We start from the raw sequence: 22,103 nt of genomic DNA on the forward strand, positions 1-22,103 counted from the left end.
AGCTGTTTAGTGGACTAAACTACCCATTCAAAAACCTCGAACATCTTGAAAATGTATCTTTTCATCAACGTTAGTAGACAACTAGACATTTGACTGTAATACTACCCGTTCAAAAACATCGAACATCTTGAAAATGTAGGCTATCTTTCCATCAACGTTGTAGACAGTTGCAGCCAGACCTGGTAACAGCGCTCACACTCACATTCCGGGACGACATGTCACAGTACAATAGGACAGAAAGCTCTATGTTTATTTAGGTATTTTTCTAGACATTTTAAATTGATAAATTATTTATTGATTTTTGAGAACAACAGGTCAATGTAACCTACTGAGCGCGAGGTCTACTGTTCACAGAACTACTAGTATTCATTAACCGAACATAGTGAGGTCTATGTTTCAACTCGATTTGCTTTTGTCTGTCTGTATGTAACATGATTATGGACAAATGCGTTGATAGAATTTGATGAGATTTGGCAGGAACATTCCTTTTTCAACTGTGTGTTGATGTATACTCAAGGTTTTTTGAAATTTTGCATTTCTAAGAATAATATGAAAAAAAATGAATTCCTCCATACTCTGATATCACAATAATAACTTGATGAGTTATTTTTTTACATCAAAAGAGAAAGGTGAGTTTCTTTGAACATTGGTTTTTAAGTGATTTGTTAAAGTGGTGTTTATTATGCAAACTTGCATATTTTTCCACAAATTGATAATTTTATTATTATTAAACTGGTCAGGACTAGCAGAACATGTGACTTTAGCTGGCTTCACAGAATCTCTATTCCTATTAATTTATAAGATTCCAAGCTGTTTTGCATGGATTTAGTGCACTCTCAATTTCTTGGCTTTATCAATCTTGCATTTGTAAGCAAACTTGGCTCTGAAATAGGCTTGATAAAACTTTCACTTTCAATCAGGGGTGAACCATATTTTTGACTCTTACTAGCTTGTTGCAAGATCATCTCTGCTGCTTGGTATGTCCCTTCAAAATCTTTAGTGGAAAGAAAATGTTGAAGACGTAATCTATCTTATTGAAAAAAACATAGAAAGTCTCCTCAGGACCTTTATCTTGGACCTAATAACTTATCCAGTCCACTTCAGGTACTGCCTCTCTGAAGCCAGGGAGGAACTCCCTGAATCTATGATGAACTTCACTTGCTTGACCATCCAGGCACAATTTCTTTTTTCAAGGGAAACAAATTGCAATGTTTTAAAGTCAGTACATTATTAACTTTGATGCTGCTATTTTTGTATGTCATTATACAAGGCAGATAGCTCTATCCCTTTCTAAACAACATTGCCATATTGGTTTTAGATCATGTAAGAATAAGAATGAAATGTCAAAATATTCTATGATAAAAATGTCTTATTAAATCATTCAGGAATATATCTCCAGGAGGAATAAAATATATTAAATTTGATCATTCTTAACAAGAATGAACAATCAATATCAGATCAAAATATATACTGGGATGACTCAAATCATGCTATCCACTAAAGACAGAATTGGAAATATTACCATCGCCATCGGCAACACTGTAGTTTTATCATTTATAATAGCCTCATAATGTGAATCTCACTACAAACAGAGCTACAGCTACAGTTGGGCATTCTGTTCATGATTTATATGGAAACTTACTTGATACTTGAATTCTTCGTCGTTATAGCTGGGATGACCAGACAGACTGTGCCAAGGAAGACGAGGGGCACGTTCCCTCAGATTCTGGTGAGTCCATGGACATTGTTGGGGAATAAAGGCACATTCTCCAGCTTCATCAGCGAATAGATGGGCTTCTCTTCCAGTCGCTCCTTTATTGTGCATTTGAAAGTATTTTTTTTAGCATCCTTCACAGACCTGGGGAGCTGAATGAACAATTCAAATCTCATTGTAAGGCGCTTCTACCAGTTGGAGGATTTTTTTAGTGAGAGCTTTGCTGGACTGTGATAGGCTAGGTACTGCCTACAAAGTTTGTGAATATTGTTTTAATTACTTGACACGATCGATCCAGAAAAAACCTGGCCACGATCACAACATTGGATATTTGGATTTAAGAGCCACTATGTGGAAGCTCCTTTGAGTCCATGTCAGTCTTCTACAGAGTATATCCAAGTTCCCTGCACCTTTCGACCAAGTTCCAGGTAAATGAAAGGTTAGGGTTCCAGCTTATATTTGTAGAAGCAATCATCCTTATGATATCAGTTAATATTTAATTAAAAATGTGCCTATGGATTTAGAAAATTAGTACCATATATAAAAAGCAAACCAAGAAAAAATCATTTTCACTACTCAGTGTACACTTTTCGATCAACTAATGCATAGCTGCTCTTTAATCGAGCAACTTTTTCCAAACAGAGTTGTGCACAGGCAGTACGCGCTCAAAAATGTTCCAGTCAATTACTATGACTCGTCAGTGGCCACTCTATATGTGCTATTCTTCATGCCTAGATTTGGAAAATTAAAACAAATAAAACAAAACGCTGTGGCTACAGTTAACGTCTTTGGCCTTTTTTCTACGGTAACCGTAGCACCATTCGCGTTCCGGTAAACATTTGCACTGTGGTGTTCATGGTTTTTTGTCACATGGTTATGATAGCCTATCGTTTCAATGTTTCAATCATGAAGAGTTTACATCCTTGCAGGATTTGAAAAAATGTGGTGATGAAAAAAAAAAAAAAGAATGAGCTTGTATATTATGAATTGAAATATAAATGTACTCATGGTGGTGTAATGAAAAGTAAGTCCAAGTGACATCGACCAAAAAAAAGTAAGTTCAAGGGAAAATATATGCGAAAAGCCTTTAACCGAATCATTATAGACCCTTAAGCTATAAGCTATTTATTACCTAAACTCCCGATTTTTTTGTTGTGTTAGAGAGGGGCGTAGGGGGTTCTGTACCCGAAAGATAGATTAGGAAACAACTTTAGAAGTGATACTTTCAGTTTCAGTTGGTGTTCAATTTTCAGCTGCTCTAATATAATTATGCTCTATTCAGATATGCTACACCATACATCCGCATATATACACACTAAGCTCACCTTTTCTCAATACAGCATTGTAATGCGAATATGGATTATATAATATATGAGCATTAAAATGCTGCATTTAGACAAGGTAAGCTACGGTAATGAGTGCTGTGACCATTGATATGTATAGTATAGACCATTTAATATAATAATATACAGGATGTTTCAGAAGTAGTGTCGAGAATTTTAGGGTATTGTACCTGGATGCTAGGAGACTACAAATGTCATATTTGAAGTGTCCAAAACTCAGCGGTTATCCTTATAGCTGCCATTTTGTTTTTTTCACTTAAAAATTTTTATCTCAAGAACGAAATGTTGTATTGATCTGAAATTTGGCATGAATATTCATGCTATAAAGACTCAACTATAAAAAATAAAAAAAAAATTTTTTGTTGAAATTTTTCAAAATGGCGGTCATTTTAAATTTTTGATGGCGAATATCTCGAAAACCGTCCATTTAACAGAAAATTTTACAAGAGACAAAAAAGTTAGCAAATTTTTTCCCAATTCCAATGATACCTAATTTATTAAGATTGGTCGAAGAATAACAGAGAAATTGATTTTTTTCGTACTGCATGCATGACCACTTTTCACCATTCAAAGATCAATATTAATTTTTTAATTCCAGATGTATTTAAGATGAAGCTTTGAAACTCGGTATGGCTCCATATGGCAAACAGATGATTTTACAATGGTTTTCAGATGATAATGTTGTCTTGTAAAAGTATTGTTGTTTCATTAAAAGTAAAGAACCAGATGTAGTGCTTCCTATTTCTTAGTCTCACGTTTCCTAGGTCTTATTTCTATCTTAAATTTCCAGTTTCAATATTTTCTTACATTGCTTCTACACAAATATTAATTATTGTAATGGAATTTAGTTCGCTGGAGTACACCGATATTCACTTCATGTATGGAGCAGCTCTTGGCAATGCGACCGAAGCAAGAAGAATGTATGCAGCTGCATTTCCAAACCGCCGTCTCCCTTCCGACAAGGTGTTCACAAGAACTCACAATCGGCTGAGAGAAGTTGGTTCATTTGAACGGAACAGGGTAATTGCTGGTAGGCCACGAGCAGTTCGAAATGTTGCTTTTGAAGAGGAAGTATTGCAGAAATTCGATTTCAATCCTAGAACGAGTACGAGTTGCAAAGCAAATCAATTCAAGTGCTTCTTCTGTGTGGCGTGTACTAAACAAGGAAAGACTTCACCCCTTCCGCTTTCAAAAAGTTCACTCATTGGTTGAACGCGACTATGAGCCAAGAGTAAACTGTGCCCGTTGGTTTCTTCAGCAAGACATTATCCAACCAAATTTTCTAGAAAATGTGTTATTTACCGATGAGTCCAGCTTTACAAGAGAAGGAATCTTCAACTCTCGCAACAGTCACGTCTGGGCCTTAGACAATCCTCATGATGTCAAAGTGCGTGGTTATCAGCATAGATTTTCGCTGAATGTTTGGACGGGTATCTTAGGTAATCACGTGATTGGACCATACATTCTTCCTAATCGTCTGAATTCTCCCACGTACATTACTTTTTTAAGAGACATACTACCAGAACTTTTGGAAGATGTGCCTCTTGCAAACCGATATAATATTTGGTTTCAACATGATGGTGCCCCTGCTCATTTCGGAAATGTTGTTATGGACTTTCTGAACATTACCTATCGTCAGCGGTGGATTGGGCGGGGTGGACCAGTACCGTGGCCCGCACGTTCACCTGACCTCAACCCTTTAGATTTTTTTTTCTGGGGCCATATGAAAGACCTTGTTTACAGCACGCCAGTAGAAAACGAAGAAGACCTTGTGGCAAGAGTGGTTGCTGCAGCAGGTGCCATTCAAGATGATGAAAATGCTTTTATAGCAGTTCGACGGTCCATGATTGAAAGGTGCAGACTGTGTAATCAAGTTGAAGGACGGCATTTTGAGCAATTGCTGCATTAGTATCAGTGAACCGATTTGAGTGAAATTGATATTTTTCAATGTAAAATAAAATTTGGAGGAAAGTAATTCTTGTATATTTCTGTAATAAGAACGGTTTTCATGAAATTATAAAAAAATTAATATTGATCTTTAAATGGTGAAAAGTGGTCATGCATGCAGTACGAAAAAAATTAATTTCTCTGTTATTCTTCGACCATCTTAATAAATTAGGTATCATTGGAATCGTGAAAAAATTTGCTAACTTTTTTGTCTCTTGTAAATTTTCTGTAAAATGGACGGTTTTCGAGATATTCGCCATCAAAAATTAAAATGGCCGCCATTTTGAAAAATTTCAACGAAAAAATTTTTTTTTTATTTTTATAGTTGAGTCTTTATAGCATAAATATTCATGCCAAATTTCAGATCAATACAACATTTCGTTCTTGAGATAAAAATTTTCAAGTGAAAAAAACAAAATGGCAGCTATAAGGATAACCGCTGAGTTTTGGACACTTCAAATATGACATTTGTAGTCTCCTAGCATCCAGGTACAATACCCTAAAATTTTCGACACTACTTCTGAAACATCCTGTATATATAGTATATTGATATATATTCTCTATATCAATGGCTGTGACAAACGAAGTTTGTTGGCGCATGCGCAAACGAAGTCATAACTTTACCGGAGCGCGAACTGGAGCTACGGTTACCGTAGAGCGGTTAACTGTACGGTACGGTTAACTGGAGCCACTGCGAAATAACTGTAGAATCTCTTCTCTGTGCTGTATTAGGAAAAAATACCTCTTAACGTCTTTGGCCTGCACTGAAAACCGCCATTCACAAAAAAATGGTCAGTTTGTACGGACGCACCAAAGTGGAACAGTGAAAGACAAACTGGGTCTATTCCTATTTTACATTATCTTTTTTTGGCAGCAATGAACCTGTATTCCTCTTAGTTTGTAGTAACATGGAAAAGACTGAAAAGTAAATAGGCATATTAAAAGTGTTCATTATAGGAGTTATCACTAGTTTTAGTAATATTCTTATATTGGGGAATTCCATCATATTCAGGGAATCAAATTTATGAAAACATAATGTTGATATCATTTTTTCTTCAAATCTCCTTCTTTAGTGAGGTCCACGTTATAATGACAGTATTTGATCAACTTTGGTTTTGCTATCCTTGTCTATCATTCGAAATAGCCGGTGGTACTATCCTTTTCAGGTCCACAATGATGCCAGTTATGTTTTTGACGGTATAGAAATATAATTTATTAATGCAGAGAATCGGCATCGCTATTCTTCTGTCTTTATCCTCTGCCATTATAACATGGACCTCACTATAGTATCTAACTGTATTGGAAACAAAACTAAGATATTTATAGGTTCATATATAATATGCTCAGATCAGAGAAGGTGGTCAATTTGCATTATCTATTTTATAGGTTAGTGATTCTGATATTATTTATGATCATAATCCTGGCTCTACTCAACAGAAAAATTCTATTGACCGAACTGTTGATTGCTTGACCAGTTACTCGAAATTGATTGTTGAATATGATGAATAAAATGGAATACTATTTATTACTCACACAAACGTTGATATTATATTGAAATAGAATTATTATTCATATTATCTGCCATATTACCGGTATCTGCCATACCGGTACGCTATAAATAAGAAATTAGGTACCTTGCTGTATAGGGACACCTTATGTATGAATGCATGATTGAAATGATGCAGCATGTTGAATTATTTAACTTTTCGAGTGATTTCTATCCTTCTATAGCATAGGCAGAAGCTGAATGTAGTACCTTTTCCAGGAATAGTTCAAGGTATCCTTGAGGTGAAGAAAATCTAATGCATTAAGATTCAATGCAGTTTGCTGGACCCTGCAAGTTACATTTTGATTTTGTAAAATTGAACTTGGCGGTTAAACTGGAAAGCAGTTTGAACCGGCGGAATTACTATATCAGAAACCAGAAATATTTACATTCAGTTATAACAGTTTAATGGCTTTAAAGCTATTGCTATTCAACTAAAACCCTAAAATTGAATAAATGGATAGAACCCAACAATAGATTTCAACTTGTACAGTAAATATAAGTTCTATACATGATAATTATGTCGTGTGTTCGAAAAATAACAAACAATATTTATAAATAACATTTTTGTGGGATCAGAATATTCAATGATTCATAATAACATTGTCCTTCATAATATTATTCAACCAACAATATTTTTTTATTTATCTATATTTTTCACAAAGAAACACTGATTAGGAGAGAAAAACTAAGGATACTCCTTGTACCATTCCTCTCCCAAATTTAGATAACATTTTAAAAGTCCAAAATAGGGTTATGATTTCACTCAACTAAAATTTAGTCCATTTTCACTCAAAAACAACGAAAACTAAGATTTTTAAATTTTGACGGTTGAAAACATAATAAAAAACAAAAATATCACACTCATATCACCATTAATTGGAAAATTTTTGAATAATTTTACAAAATTTAGAGCCAGAAAAAACACAACTAACTATTCAGCACAGCTGAATATGATTCTGAACTCATTGACAAAGTAATCATTTACAGCTCTGTAGAAAGATGCCACTTTCGACGAGTTGGAAAACGCTACCACAGAGGAAAGAAACACACTTTATGCTTATTCCGTGACGCTACCTACGTTTGGTCAATAGAATTTTATGGCCGGGGGTGGTGGATTTTCGCGAGTAATCCAAGCTTATTGTGTGCGTAAAGCGACAAGCTGGATCAAAAAAATACCTAGTTTGTCGTCGTCCCAGTTTGACGAAATAGCCCAATTCGTTTTCTCTCTGCGACCACAACAAAATATTGTTATTACTATTCAGTATTCAAGTATTCATCATCATCAGTAGGATTAAATTGTTACTCAACACTTGATAATTTCATAATTTTAATGCGTAAATCCATTGTTTTATATTGTATGTGATTTTCTTTGTGGACTTATAGTTTCTAAGTAGTGTAGTGAAATATTGTACATTTTCTTCTTGCATTCCATAAAAATTGATAAGGTATGGATAGGTTATGCTGTATTGATATGGGTCGTTTGACCGTGAGCTGTAATGAAGGTTTAACCAGAGACGAGATACAAGACATTATTTATTATAAATACAATATCATTCCAAACGAGTACTTCCTTGTACATAATGGAACAAAACTTGATAGTGAATCTCCTGTTATGGGTTTGGTGCACATATTTCCTCGAATACTTGGTGGGAAAGGAGGTTTTGGGTCTATGCTTCGGGCAATTGGAGCCCAAATTGAAAAAACAACTAATAGGGAGGCTTGTCGTGATTTGAGTGGTAGAAGATTACGAGATATAAATGAGGAACAAAGATTGAAGAGCTGGATTGCACAACAAGCCGACAGGGAGAAAGAAGCTGCTGAACGTAAGAAGAAAAAATTGGAGAGCTTGTGTCGAGAACCTAAACATGAATTTAAAGATGACAATTACGAGCAACAGAGAACAGAACTAACAGAGAATGTTCATAACTCCGTTGAAGAAGGATTCAAAAAAGTTGAATCACTAAAACGACCGTCATCCAGCAAAGTTAAGAGCGTTCCTCGTAAAAAGAAATTGTTGATTGATGAAGATTTGAGTTCTTCAGGCGACGAAGATGATGCAGATACCTTGCCATCATCTTCTTCAACAACAGTGAGCTTACAAACTAAACTTCATGGAAATGGGAGTACTTCATCATCCAATTAAAATGGTAAGATATCAAAATCATCATAAATAGATCGTTAGTGAGAGATGGCGAGATAAATGTCTCAACCCACCCCAAAGGTATTTCGTTCTCCTTAGAATAAGTAGGCCTACATGGTTAACATTCAGGATTTTAGTGACAGAGTTATAAAATAAAAACATCCCCTCAAACGGTTATATTGTCTTTCTCGCACATTCTACCCTCTCACTCAGCATTCGTACGTCCAGTTTTAGAAATTGTTCAAAGTGAGTCGGCCGACGACTGACCAAACTCTTACCCTCACCCTAAAAAATTCAGATTTGAGTCTCATGTGGTGGAAGTCGAAGGCGCATATTATATCTTGCGGTCTTTATCACATTAGGACACCAGGCTTGGGTCAACAAGCGTCCCGAACGAGTCGCGTTTCTTTTGCTCTTATTGCATTCATTGTACTAAAGTGCGAGATAAATTACTTTTAACACGGCTCTCTCTCGAAGACGGAGAGGTCCGATGCTCTATCCTCCACTAATCACTCCCACTACCTAGCAGCATTCTACTTCTTTTGTGTCTGAGTGAGAGCGGCAACACTCCCCTCCATCTATTGCTGGCAATGTTCCAAGTAGTGTACTGGTCAGCAGGTAATATTGGTTTGTGTATGTTACATACTTACTTACTTTTTTACTTCCTAGGTCCTCCCGACGGTCGTGTGTCCGTGGAGTCGTCATAGTTGTCCCGGGTTAGTCCAGGTGTGTAGCAGTGTGTTCCCCAACATACTCTGCTACTGAGTAATAGGGTCTTGTCAGCAGGTACATCTTCAGTGTTCTTGGGAATGTCCCAGTATTGACCATTGATTTTACATGCAGCGGGAGCAGATTGAAGAAGAAAGCCCCAGTGTAGGCTGGTGATTTTGCAGTCTTAGTGAGTCTGTGTTGGGGAAGATCAATATTATTCCTGGTTCGGGTGCTGTAGGTGTGTTGTCCGCATCTCAGCCTGGGGTTTGTTTTCACCACCGCTAGTACTGTTTCCATGATATTAGTGAGATCACTGTCAGGATATTATACTGCACAAAGAAGCCCTTACAGTGATCCAACATATTTCTTCTCAGTATAGTGCGTATAGCTCTCTTCTGTATACACAGTACTCTGTTGAGGTTTGCTATTGTTGCCGATCCCCATGCAACAATGCCGTATTTGAGATGAGATGAAAATAGGGCATGGTAGGATGTAAATGCTGTCTTCTCATCTGTTATATTGCGTATTCTGCGGATCACATACACTGCTGAAGATAGTTTTTTACACAGGTGATCTATGTGGTTTTGCCAGGTGAGATTTTTGTCCACTAGAATTCCGAGGAATTTTGTATTGTCGGCCTCCATTATTTCTCCATTCAGGGGTTCATGTTGTTGATTTCTATTTGTGAATGTAATACAGACTGTTTTTGTAGTGTTGATGGTAAGGTTTAATTTATTGCAGATTCCTTTAATTTCATTGAATGTAGAATCGATTACTTCATTTTTAGAGATTTCCTTGCTAGTGGGCATAAGTATTGTTGTGTCATCTGCAAACAAAATGCATTTTTTATCAGGTTGTAATTCCTTAGAAAAGTCGTTTATATAAATGAGGAATAGCAGGGGGCCCAGTATCGATCCCTGTGGTACGCCTTTAGTGACTGCTTGTATGGATGATCTATAGTTTAGATGTTTTCATCACAAGAACATGAAGCAAAATGACACGGGGCATCCAATTGTGCGCAGGATGTCCGTCTGTGTCCACGCTACAAACTGTGGAGGGAGAAATGGGTTTCTCTTCTTCATGTTAAAAGTAATATATCTTGTACTTTAGTCACCAGATACTTCGTTATTGGAATACGCAATCTGCGCACATCGAGCTTAATCAGCCGCTCACTCTTTTGATAAAATGTGGAGCTTATTTGACTGGAGCAGCCACATTTTGGCTAAATTTACAAAACATTGTTCCATACTTTTCTGCTTTCCTGCCTTGCTAAGTTACCGTATGTGACGATTTAAGGTGCATTCCTTGGAGGCGTGTCGAGACGCGCAGCTATAAGCAGACAGCTCGAGATACGCGTTACAGCCGTCACGGCTGAAACACATAACCTATAAATTCATTAGGCTATAGTTGATGACTCATTGTTTATGTTGTATGAGCGCTATGGTGACTGTTTTAAAATAAAAGTCATTGTTTTTCTTCTATTTCATTTATTGAAACTCCATACATTACAACATAATCAACATTACATCTTTTTTAAACATAACCTTAAAACTTGCAATTCTTTTCAGTGGCAACTGCCATCTACATAATACAACATCTTCCCCTCAAAAGAAAAGCTTATTAGAATAAAATAAAAATTTACTTGCTATATGAATATAATACAATATAAATACATAATTATGTAGCATACTGCACATCATACTGATCAAACCGTCTTGGTCTCCTACGTTCTCTTACATTATTATGACCTCTTACATTATTATTTCCTCCTACTATTGGTTCATTTACTTCATAGTTCCTTTCTACCCCCTCTTCCTCTACTCTACACATCTCATTATCTTCACCAATAACACCTTAGATGCTTTGCTGTGGTTCATTACCGGAATTTCTGATATGATATGAATTTCGCCTATAAACATTACCATCACCATCTTCTAATTTATATGACCTGAAATCATTAACCTTACTAATCACTCTACCAGGTTTCCAACTACTTCCACCATTCCTGGAAATTACATTATCCCCTTGCCTAAAATCATTTCTTACTCTAGCAGTTCTGTCATAATAGTGTTTCATTGTTTGTTGTTTGTCCTTCAATATGTTTTGAATTGAATTGTAGTTTACATCAGTAACATGCAAATCTTTATACAAAGCGGGAAATTTTGTTTTTACCCTCCTACTCATTAATATTTGTGCAGGTGACAAGCCAATACCCTCAATAGGTGTGTTTCTGTATGCAAGCAATGCTAAATTAATATCAGCATTCTTCCTCAAAAGATTTTTAGCTATCTTTACTCCAGCTTCAGCCCTCCCATTTGATTTGGGATAGTATGGACTAGATGTTTTAACAACAAAACCCCAATCACTAGCAAAACATTTAAATTCAGTCGATAAAAATGGCATATTATCTGAAACAAACTGGTTCGGAATTCCATGAGTAGAGAAAATTTCCTTTAAAACAGAAATAACAGCAGAAGCAGATTTATATTTAATTTGTTTCACCTCTAACCACTTGGAGAAATAATCACTTAGTACTAAATAAGATAAATTATTAAATTCACAAATGTCAGCAGCTACTATACTGAAAGGATTATCAGGAATATCTCTTAGCATCATAGGCTCTTTAACATTAGCAGGTCTGTATTTCTCACATATCTTACATTTCAATACAAAATTCTCAATATCATTCGCCATATTAGGCCAATAATAACTTTGACGTGCCAGAGCAATAGTTTTTGTTACACCCATATGACTCTCATGCAATAGTTGAAGAATTTTTGTTTGCAATCTTGTTGGTACAACTAACCTACTGTTGAATAATAATAAGTCATCTATCACACTAAGTTCATTCCTAATCTTATGAAAAAAATTCACATTAGCATTCAGCTGTCTGTTACTGACTGGCCAACCCTCACAAACATTTTTCTTTACAATAGATAAGATAGGATCATTATTTGTCGCTGATCTGAAATGTTTTGAATCGAAATCATTTATACAAATACACTGTGTAATTCCATGAACAACTTCAAGCATAGTTTCATCCTCCTGTACAGGATCATTTAAGTATGCTCGTGACAAAGTGTCTGCAACAAGCAATTGTTTTCCTGGCATGTATGATACATCTAAATTATATTTCAACAGTTTTAATTTCATTCTTTGAAGCCTCACATATCCAATGCTACTTATATTCTTATTATTCAAAATTGGTAGAAGAGGCTTATGGTCAGTAATAATTTGTATTTTAGTTCTTCCATAAATAAAATCATGATACTTTTCACAAGCAGTGACAATACTTAGCAATTCCTTCTCTGTTTGAGAGTAGTTTTTTTCACAGTCAGTTAACCTACGAGATGCAAAACATACTGGTCGCCCATTTTGCAAGAGACAGCTGCCCAAACCATCTTTAGCAGCATCACACTGAATGGTAATATCCAAACTCTCACTAAAGTTAGCCAAAACAGGTGCAGTTGTTAATGCATTTTTGATGTTATTCAACTCAGTTGTATGGCAAGGTAGCCATATGAATTCAACTCCATTCTTGAGCAACTGCCTAAGGTTGGCAGAGAGAGAAGACAAATTTGGAATAAAACTACGACAGTATTAACCATACCCAGGATTCTTTGCAATCCCTCTTTATTCGCGGGAGGCTCTAGCTTCAGAACTGCTTCAATTCTAGCTGGGTCAGGGCTCATACCTTGCCCACTAAAAATGTGACCAAGAAATTTTACTGTCTTCAACTTGTACTGAGTCTTGGACTTATTAAACTTTATATTCAATTGCCGTGCCCTATTGATAACCTTAAGTAGGCTACTACTTGATCATGCTCTTCTTCTGTATCTGCTGCTATCAAAATATCGTCAAAATAAACCACAACACCTGGTATGTCCCCAAAATTTTTTGTGTTATTTTCTGAAAATATTCAGGTGCTACATTTATGCCAAAAGGCAAACCTCAAAATTTATATAAAGTACCAAATGGAGTACTAAATGTACATAATTTTGCAGACTCAGGGGATAGTTTAACGTGATAAAATCCATCAGCAAGATCAAAGACACTGAAAAATCTTTTTCCTGACAACTTTGCAGTCACCTCTGATAAAGTAGGAATCACATAATTTTGCATCTGTATGCATTTATTCAACTCATTAGGATCTAAACACAATCTTAAACTACCATCCGGTTTCTCAACAATAACTAAATTACTCACCCACCCTGCTTCTGGTTCTTCAACTTTTTCTATGATTTTGGAAAGTTTAAGACTACCGTATTCAATTTGCTTTTAAGTCTATCGCGAAGCGCAAGCGGGACTCTACGTGGTGGTGCTGCCACAGGTACACTATTATCCTTTAATTTTATGACTAATTCCTCTTGAAACTCTCCAACCCCAGTAAAAACATCAATATTATTTGTCACAAAACTTCCTGTTCCAAGTTTTTAGTTGTGATTTGACAGACTTTTCTGATTATCAATTCAAGCTCTAAACAAGCATGCAAACCCAATATAGGTTTAGCATCAATATCTACCACTACAAAATTTAAAATCTTACTCATATTTTTCACAGTACATTGCAATTTTATGCAGCCAATTCAATCCAAATTCAAATTCAAATTTATTTATTCAAGTAAGTCACAATACATTCTGGTCTATACACGAATCTACAATAAATTACAGTACAACAGCTAATTATGCAACAAATTTCACATATTATGAAACTTATTAATTACCACTACAAAATTTAAAATCTTACTCATATTTTTCACAGTACATTGCAATTTTATGCAGCCAATTCAATCCAAATTCAAATTCAAATTTATTTATTCAAGTAAGTCACAATACATTCTGGTCTATACACGAATCTACAATAAATTACAGTACAACAGCTAATTATGCAACAAATTTCACATATTATGAAAACTTATTAATTACAATGAAGATTGAATGGAACATTGGAATATTGATAATATAGTATTGTAATGTAAGTACATAAATCAGCGGTTTTTCAACAATGAATAAATGATAACTTCAATGAATAAATATACACCCCACTATAAATTATATGTGTTGGGGTATAACTAATTAGTTGCGTGTTATAATTACTACCTATTTACAAACTTCATTCACTGATATAGGATTAAAGTTTTTTATAATAAAATTAGTAAAAATTTATAATACAATCAAAATTAAGAAATTAGTAGATAAATATTAATATTCTAATAAGGATAATAATAAGAAAGGTTATTTTAGAAAAATGAAAAACAGTAAAGAGAAGAATGAAGAATAAATAGTTTCAATATTTACAGTCTAACTAAATTTTCACAATTTTCCACCCCAATATCAACCAACCAGGAAAATAAACTTCTTGAACCGGTGTCTATTGAATTCTGCCCTAATGTAACTTGGTATTGAATTGTAAATTTTTGGTCCCAAATATATGTAGTGTACTTTGCCCAAATGTAGTGTTCATCCTTGGTACTATTGAATGCGTGTTTCTCTGCCTTGTTTGATGGTTATGATCTGCCATTCTTATGTGTTCGTTGTTTCTCCTTATTCGCGTGATGATAGCCTGGATGTAGAGTTGTCTTACACTCAGTACTTTACTGTCCTTGAAAAGAATGTTCGTGGGGAATTGTTTCTCCTTGAAGCCTATTATTTTTAGTATTCGTTTTTGAAGTTTATAGAGAGGTTCAACATGTATAAAATTCGTAGCTCCCCAGATAATTATGACGTATCTTAAAATTGATTGCACTAAAGAAAAATAAACAGTTTTAAATGTCTCATAGTTGAGGATTTTACGGAGTTGATAGAATTTGTAGAGAAGCTTTCTGATCCGGGTAATTGATAGATTAATGTGCTTGTCCCATTTGAATTTGTTGTCCACTATTGTTCCTAAATATTTTATTTCTTGACTTGTTGAATTGAAGGGCAATCACACGGGTTGTTGGTGCTTCCACAGTGATGCAGGATTATTGAAGAATCCGGTGGTCTCGTCCGTTCTGTCAGAGAAAAGGCTAAAAATTTAGTTTTTGTTGCATTTACTGTAAGCAAATTTTCTCTTAACCATTTATCGACTTTCATCAATTCTTCCTGTGCCAGATTAAAAATTCCTCCCAGGTGTTTCCTTCAAATAGTATACACGTATCAGCAAAAGCTATTACTCTTCCTCTTATCTTAATTGAACATAGCTCATTTGCATATGCCAAATACAGAATTGGCCCAAGAACTGTTCCTTGGGGAATCCCAAACTTCATCGTTTCCTCTGAACTGAGATGTTCTTCAACTTTGACTTTTTGACGCCGGTCACAAATCCAGTTTCTGGATTTTCCTTTAGATTGAAAATCCTATCATCTATTTTAATAGCATTCAATTTCATTTTTGTTTTTGATTTAGAGTCAGTAGCATCTTTGATTACTTTCCACATTTTTCATCATCCTTTCCAGCTTCATACAATTTCTCTCTATAGTATTGGTCCTTTGTTTCATGAATTAAAGCTGTGAGTGTATTCCTATACCGACGATAGAAGTTGGTTAAGTTAATGTTGTTTGGGTCTTCCTTTCTTCTTTTGTTGAGAAGATTTCTGGTTCTTATTGCTGCTACTATACCTCTGGTGATCCATGGTTTGATGGGTTTGTACTTCTTCTGCCGCCGATGCTGCTTGATATTATTTTGTATATGTTGTCTCAGAGTTGATAAGAAGGTGTCATAAGATGTATCTGGATTATTATCTTCTAAAACATGAATCCACTCCTCATTCAGTAGTTCATTCTTCAAGCTATTAATGTCTATTTTCTCGTTTATTTCATGTGTTCCAGTTTCATTTGCACTATTTCTCGAAATATGTTGCACTCCTAGAATTGTGGTGAAGTGGTCAGTTATTGTTGATTCATAAATGATTGGAAAAAGATTATCTCGGGAGTTGGTAGCAATGTGATCTATGCAAGAAGCAGTTTCTGTTGTAGTTCTGGTTGCTTGCTTAATGCAGAGTCTGAGCCCATGCTCGCTTAGAAGATCGCAGTAGTCATTCAATAGGTTTAACTTTAAACCCCCCATAAGATTCTAAAGTTATACTGGTCGGCACAACCTTAGCAAGATTATCTGAACTAATACAATTTGTTGGCAACACATTTACCTCACTCCCAGTGTCTAGCTTAAACCTTATATTTTCATTTCCAACAGATATTTGTTGGAACCATGTTTTATTGTTGTTAGATATTGAATCAACCCTACAAAATTCGCCATCAAAGTTACCGTGCTCAAGTACTGCCAGACTATCAACAAACAAGTTTTCTTCTATAGCTTGAACCCGTTTTTTAAAACATTTGTTAGAAAAATGGTTAGGCTTACCGCATTTGTAGCATGTTTTACCTATAGCAGGACACTGTTTATTAACGTGGATACCTCCACATCTTGAGCAATAAGTTTGTCCTTCTTTAGATGAAGAGTAATGATTTTGTCCTTCTTTAGTTGAAAAGTAATGATGTTGTCCTTCTTTAGTTGAAGAGTCCTTCACTCTGGTAGCAAATTTTTGTCTCTGGTGATGTGAAATAGTCTATATCCTGATGTCCTTGAATGTTTTTTACTTGTTGTTTCGTCACCTCAAAAGTCTTACAGATTTCAGCTGCCTTATCCAAAGTCAAGTCCGGAATATTTAAAAGTTTTCCTTGCACTTCACTTCTATGCACCCCCAACACTATTCTGTCTCTGATCATTTTCTCACTTTGATTCCCAAAATTGCAGGTCTTGACAAGTTTTTTTAGATCTTCAATGAATGTGTGAATAGGTTCAGTTTCCCCTTGTATTCGTTTATAAAACAGAAAACGTTCATAAATTTCATTCCGTTTAGGAACTAAATGATTCTCAAATTCTTTCAGCACAGAATCCAATTTTTGTTTTTCGTCATCACTGATTTTGAAGTTGTTGTATATGTCCAGGCCCTCATCGCCGATTATATTTAGAAAAACTGCAACTTTCACTGGTTCCTTTTCCGCACTCTTTCCACTAGCAAGTAAATAAATTTCGAAATTTTGTTTAAATCTTTTCCAGTTTGAAACCATGTCACCCTCCAATGTGAGCGGTGCCGGTATACGCACCTCCATTCTATCCAAAAAAACCTTACGGACGGTTACCGACGCCAAAATTAACTGTTTTGCACTTTGTCAAATTATTTTCCTCGTCGCCATGTTTTAAAATAAAAGTCATTGCCTTTCTTCTATTTCATTTATTGAAACTCCATACATTACAACATAATCAACATTACATCTTTTTTAAACATAACCTTAAAACTTGCAATTCTCTTCAGTGGCCACTGCCATCTACATAATACAACAGTGACAGAGAAGTGTTGGCTACTGAATTGCTTTTACGATTCATATCCAATGAATCATCAAATCTAATGAATTTATATGTTATGTTCTGTAGCCGTGAAGGCTCTAACCACGCGTCTCGAGACTCCTCTAAGGAATTGCACCTATATATTCACAGTCGACATTGTATTTATAACCACCATCACCTGTTGCCTGGAACAGCAGATGAGTTCTTCTACCTATTCCCTATTCTCCACCTGTTCCCAGGATCTGATCTGAGATACTCAGTGCTGTTTGCAAAAAAACCGGTTAATTTCACGAGAACCAATCATGCCTCGTGAAATTAATCATGAATAAAGTTAAACCGGCTTTTATGCAACTGGGTCCTAGATTTTAAGTGGTGAATTATAAGGAGATGCTCATTTTAAAGTCAGTGGAATTCATAGGAGAATATTGTTGTCACCATTCATTAGGCTATCAACTACCCTCTATAATAGGCTAGTTATAATTGCTAACAGTACATATATTAATATACATATATTAAACAGTACATTTATTCATTTAAAGATTAATTTATGTAAGTATTATGTGTCATTTATAATATGCTATCATATGTTTTGATGTTTACATGAGTTTGTAGATTTGAGTGAAATTTTCAATATTTTTTTGCAATTGTGAAGGAAGATTTTTGTTTGGATTCGTATTTGGAAATTGATCAATCTAATAAATTCAAAATTGTAGTAGATACATTTTTTGGACTCAAAATTGTGTACGAATTATGATTTAAGTTACGTAAGTAGCATAACCTTTAGACTGTGTATTCCAAATTAAGGTTTGAAGCAGTTTTGGGCAAATGCCTGTTGTTTTTACCTGAATTGTATTTGCATATGAATAAATAAATAAATAAATATAATATATAAATAAGTAAAATAAGTTACTTGTAATAAGTTGAATATTTTGCACTCAACAAATATTATTATAATATAGGTAATAATTTATACTTTTATAATATAATAATATTTGTTGAGTGCAAAATATTCAACTTATTTACAAGTGTTGCACTTAATATTAAATTGATCAATACATGGTTACATAAATGATTAAATAGATAACTATTCTGATTTCATAAAAGTTTTATAATTATATTCATGCCGTAAAACTGATCAAAAATTAATAGTAGACTTGTTAATGTTCAATTCCATCTCAAATACATTTTATTCATCAAGAAGATTATATATTTTCATGATTTAATAATAAATGTCCATAATTGGGAAAAAATCGAGATGAAATAATCTGGTACTTGCGTAGCCTAATTCATTATATTTCTACATAGCATATCTTAAAATCAGATGCAGACTATAAAACGTGGATCCCACTATAAGAAACTGTCATTAATACTGGGAAATGGGAATAAAATAAGTTGAGAATTCAGCTTCCATACGACTAAATTTCCGCATTGCCAGTTTGTGAATTGCAACAAACTGTGTGAGTTTCAATTTCTCACAATCTGACAACGTCTATATTTGGACGGCTGGAGGCTCAGGTCTCAACTTATTTCAAAGAAATACCGTAATAATTATTCTTTATTATTTTTTAAGCATAACATTTTCGCTAAGTACAGCCATTTCCGTAACGGTATTCTGAGGAGGTTCAACTGTAAAGTTATAGGGAGGTCCACGTTATAATGACAGTAAAGAAAGATAGGAGAACAGCGTTGCCGATTCTCTGCCTTGTCAGTGCCTTCTATAGAGGATAGCTGATGTGATATTAACTGTCATTCTTGTTTAAAATCAATTTATCTTATTATAAAATAATAGATTTTCATAATTGAGAAAAAATATTTTGTTAATTTATATTGTTAAAACACGATCTAGTAACCTTTCGGAGCTAGAAATGGATAGCGCTATCTTCTTCGTCGAATGATCGACGAGGATAGCAAAACCAATCAAATTAATCAAGTTCTGCCTACTGCCATTATAACGTTAACCTCACAATAGTGCTCTCCATGCAACTTCTCTCACACGCTACAGTAAACTGGATAGATGGAGGAATGGAGAGTCGTCAACCACTGTTTCAAAGACCATGCTAATATGATTTGTTCAACTATTTGACGGATTTAACGCAAATCCTGAATACATGCTGTAAATCACCCCGAAGACTCCTGCTACTGCAGACATTGACAACAGGGTTAACAGCTAGATGGAAATTCGATGAGAACTACTATCCAAAAATTATTTGCCAGCCCGGGAATCGAACCCGGTACCTTCCAATTGCTTGTCAGGAATGCTTACCCTTACACCAAACTGACAATCTCTGGATTTTTTAGATTAATTGTAACATTTCCAAAAGTGAAAGCATTTCACTTGAGAATTTCAGTTGTGATTAATCAAATGTCTAATTTTATAGAACTTATTGTTAGATTAGACTTATTCAATTTGCTTTGAAACTATTTCTTGCATTGATTGAATAATTTTTTTTCAGATTAGGTGATTCTTGATAGAATATGAGAACTTTGTCAACATTTCTGGAGGAAAACATTCATCTTCGTGAACAGGATCCTAATGTGTGAGCCACGCAAAGTGTTTCGGACAATCTTGGAAGGGTAACTTACTATGGCAAGATATTTTATTAAATATCCATTTTATTTATGTATTGAATCATAATAATATATTGAATTAATTAAAAAAAAATCACTCAAAAGGATATTATTTAACCTCTCACTGGTCTCTTGGTCACTTGACCTTGGATTTAGCAGGCGTAGCGATCCTGTCATTTTGTAAATTATCTTCGTTCATGTTGACGTCAATAATATGATCTGGTCATCAATTACAAATTCAAGTATTTATTTATTCTACAAAAATGATTATCAATTCAAATTTATAAGTCTATTGAACTGGAATTGAATCGGTATGGAGTAATAGAAGGAAACTCAATGTTTACTCATAAAAATTACTTTAAAATAGACCTATAAACATCCTCGGTAAATTAGGAACCTATATGCAAAATTTTAAGTCAGTTGAGTAGTCCAGACGTGATAATGCGTCATTCGTGAATTTCCTATCCCGTACGTGTATAAGACAATCCTCTCCTTTATTATATTATTATCGATTAAAATATACATCAATCTGAGTGAATTATTTGCCAAATAGCATGAGCTGTAGCCTACCTCTTATTTCTCATCAAAACGTGCCCAATTATTCACAATTTATATTGGAAAGATCAATAATAATTTCTCTGGGACGACACGTCTAGAGGAGTTTATTCATAAATTTAGGAACATAACATAATATTTTTATACATTTTCAATAATATAACTTTATTCAAAGTTTTCAAAATGATACCTCACTATTTATAATATAATATGTGTCGAGGTTGTCATCAAATTTATACAAAATTATGCAAGAGACAGATTAATACAAAAAATTCCGAAAATCGAAAACTATATTTTCCAAACAATCACCTAGTACAATTATACTAAGCCGAGGAACAATTTGACCTATAAATTACCTTAAAAAGTATACTACTTACTACTAAATCCTATTTACTATTAGTTCCTCACTACTATATATTCCAATACAGAATAACCAATGTCTAATTTTTCTTTTAAAGCTATTGAAATTTCCCTCTCCTTTGATTTCTATTGAATAATGTAGGCTCTAAATATCCTAATGATCTTTTCCCAAATCATTCTTGGTTGTATACATTCTTGGAACTTATTTATTTATTTACATCAATAGAAAAATTACAACAACATATAGAGGCTTACAGCTTTATGCCAAAACAAGCCTCATTGAAAATCAATTATTGGTTATCACGTTCTCTTATTCTAGTATTATGTCATAGCCACATCTAATACAAGGCCCCCAAAGTTAGACAGTTCTGTCTACTAACGTTGCAAGGCCCCGGCCTACGATATTGCAACGTCGCAGCGCAGGCCTAGAATCTAATACATGATTGGTGAAAAAGATCAGCTGGTATTTTTAAAAATCTTTTTCACTAATCATGTATTGGATTCTAGGCCTACACTGCGACGTTGCAATATCGTAGGCCGGGGACTTGTATTAGAGGTGGCCATGATTATGTCCATGATTTACGATATGGTCTCTATTTTGATGTTTTCTCATATACCCTAATAACAAGATATAATAATTGCCTAACGCTGAGTTGCCTACTCTGAATAAAACAAATTGAGACTTGGACAAAATATCCGTGTTGCCAAATTGTGCACAGTCGATGGAGAGTTGTCAATTTGAATGTATCTAGACATGGACTTGCATGAAAGAATTGAAATTTTGCACAATTTGGCAATACGGATATTTGATCCAAGTCTCAACTTGTTATTTTATTCAGAGTATAGTAAAATGAATGTTTAAAAGTAAATTGGAAAGAAAACTTTCAAC

At 34.6% G+C, this 22,103-nt stretch overlaps 1 protein-coding gene across 1 annotated transcript; it reads left to right on the forward strand.

The window, feature by feature from the left end:
* The first annotated feature begins 7,763 nt into the window (after positions 1-7,763).
* LOC111049634 (replication stress response regulator SDE2) lies at positions 7,764-20,403 on the forward strand. The gene is made up of 2 exons (XM_022335762.2): positions 7,764-8,700; positions 20,185-20,403. The coding sequence occupies exon 1, from the start codon at positions 8,001-8,003 to the stop codon at positions 8,694-8,696; it is 696 nt and encodes a 231-aa protein (XP_022191454.2). The 5' UTR covers positions 7,764-8,000; the 3' UTR covers positions 8,697-8,700; positions 20,185-20,403.
* The last annotated feature ends 1,700 nt before the right edge of the window (positions 20,404-22,103 follow it).

Source organism: Nilaparvata lugens, chromosome 3 (assembly GCF_014356525.2).
Source record: "Nilaparvata lugens isolate BPH chromosome 3, ASM1435652v1, whole genome shotgun sequence".
Lineage (NCBI taxonomy): Eukaryota > Metazoa > Arthropoda > Insecta > Hemiptera > Delphacidae > Nilaparvata > Nilaparvata lugens.

Excerpts from the sequence above, each read along its gene's own strand:
- LOC111049634 (XM_022335762.2), top strand. The coding sequence starts at position 8,001 with ATGGATAGGTTATGCTGTATTGATATGGGTCGTTTGACCGTGAGCTGT.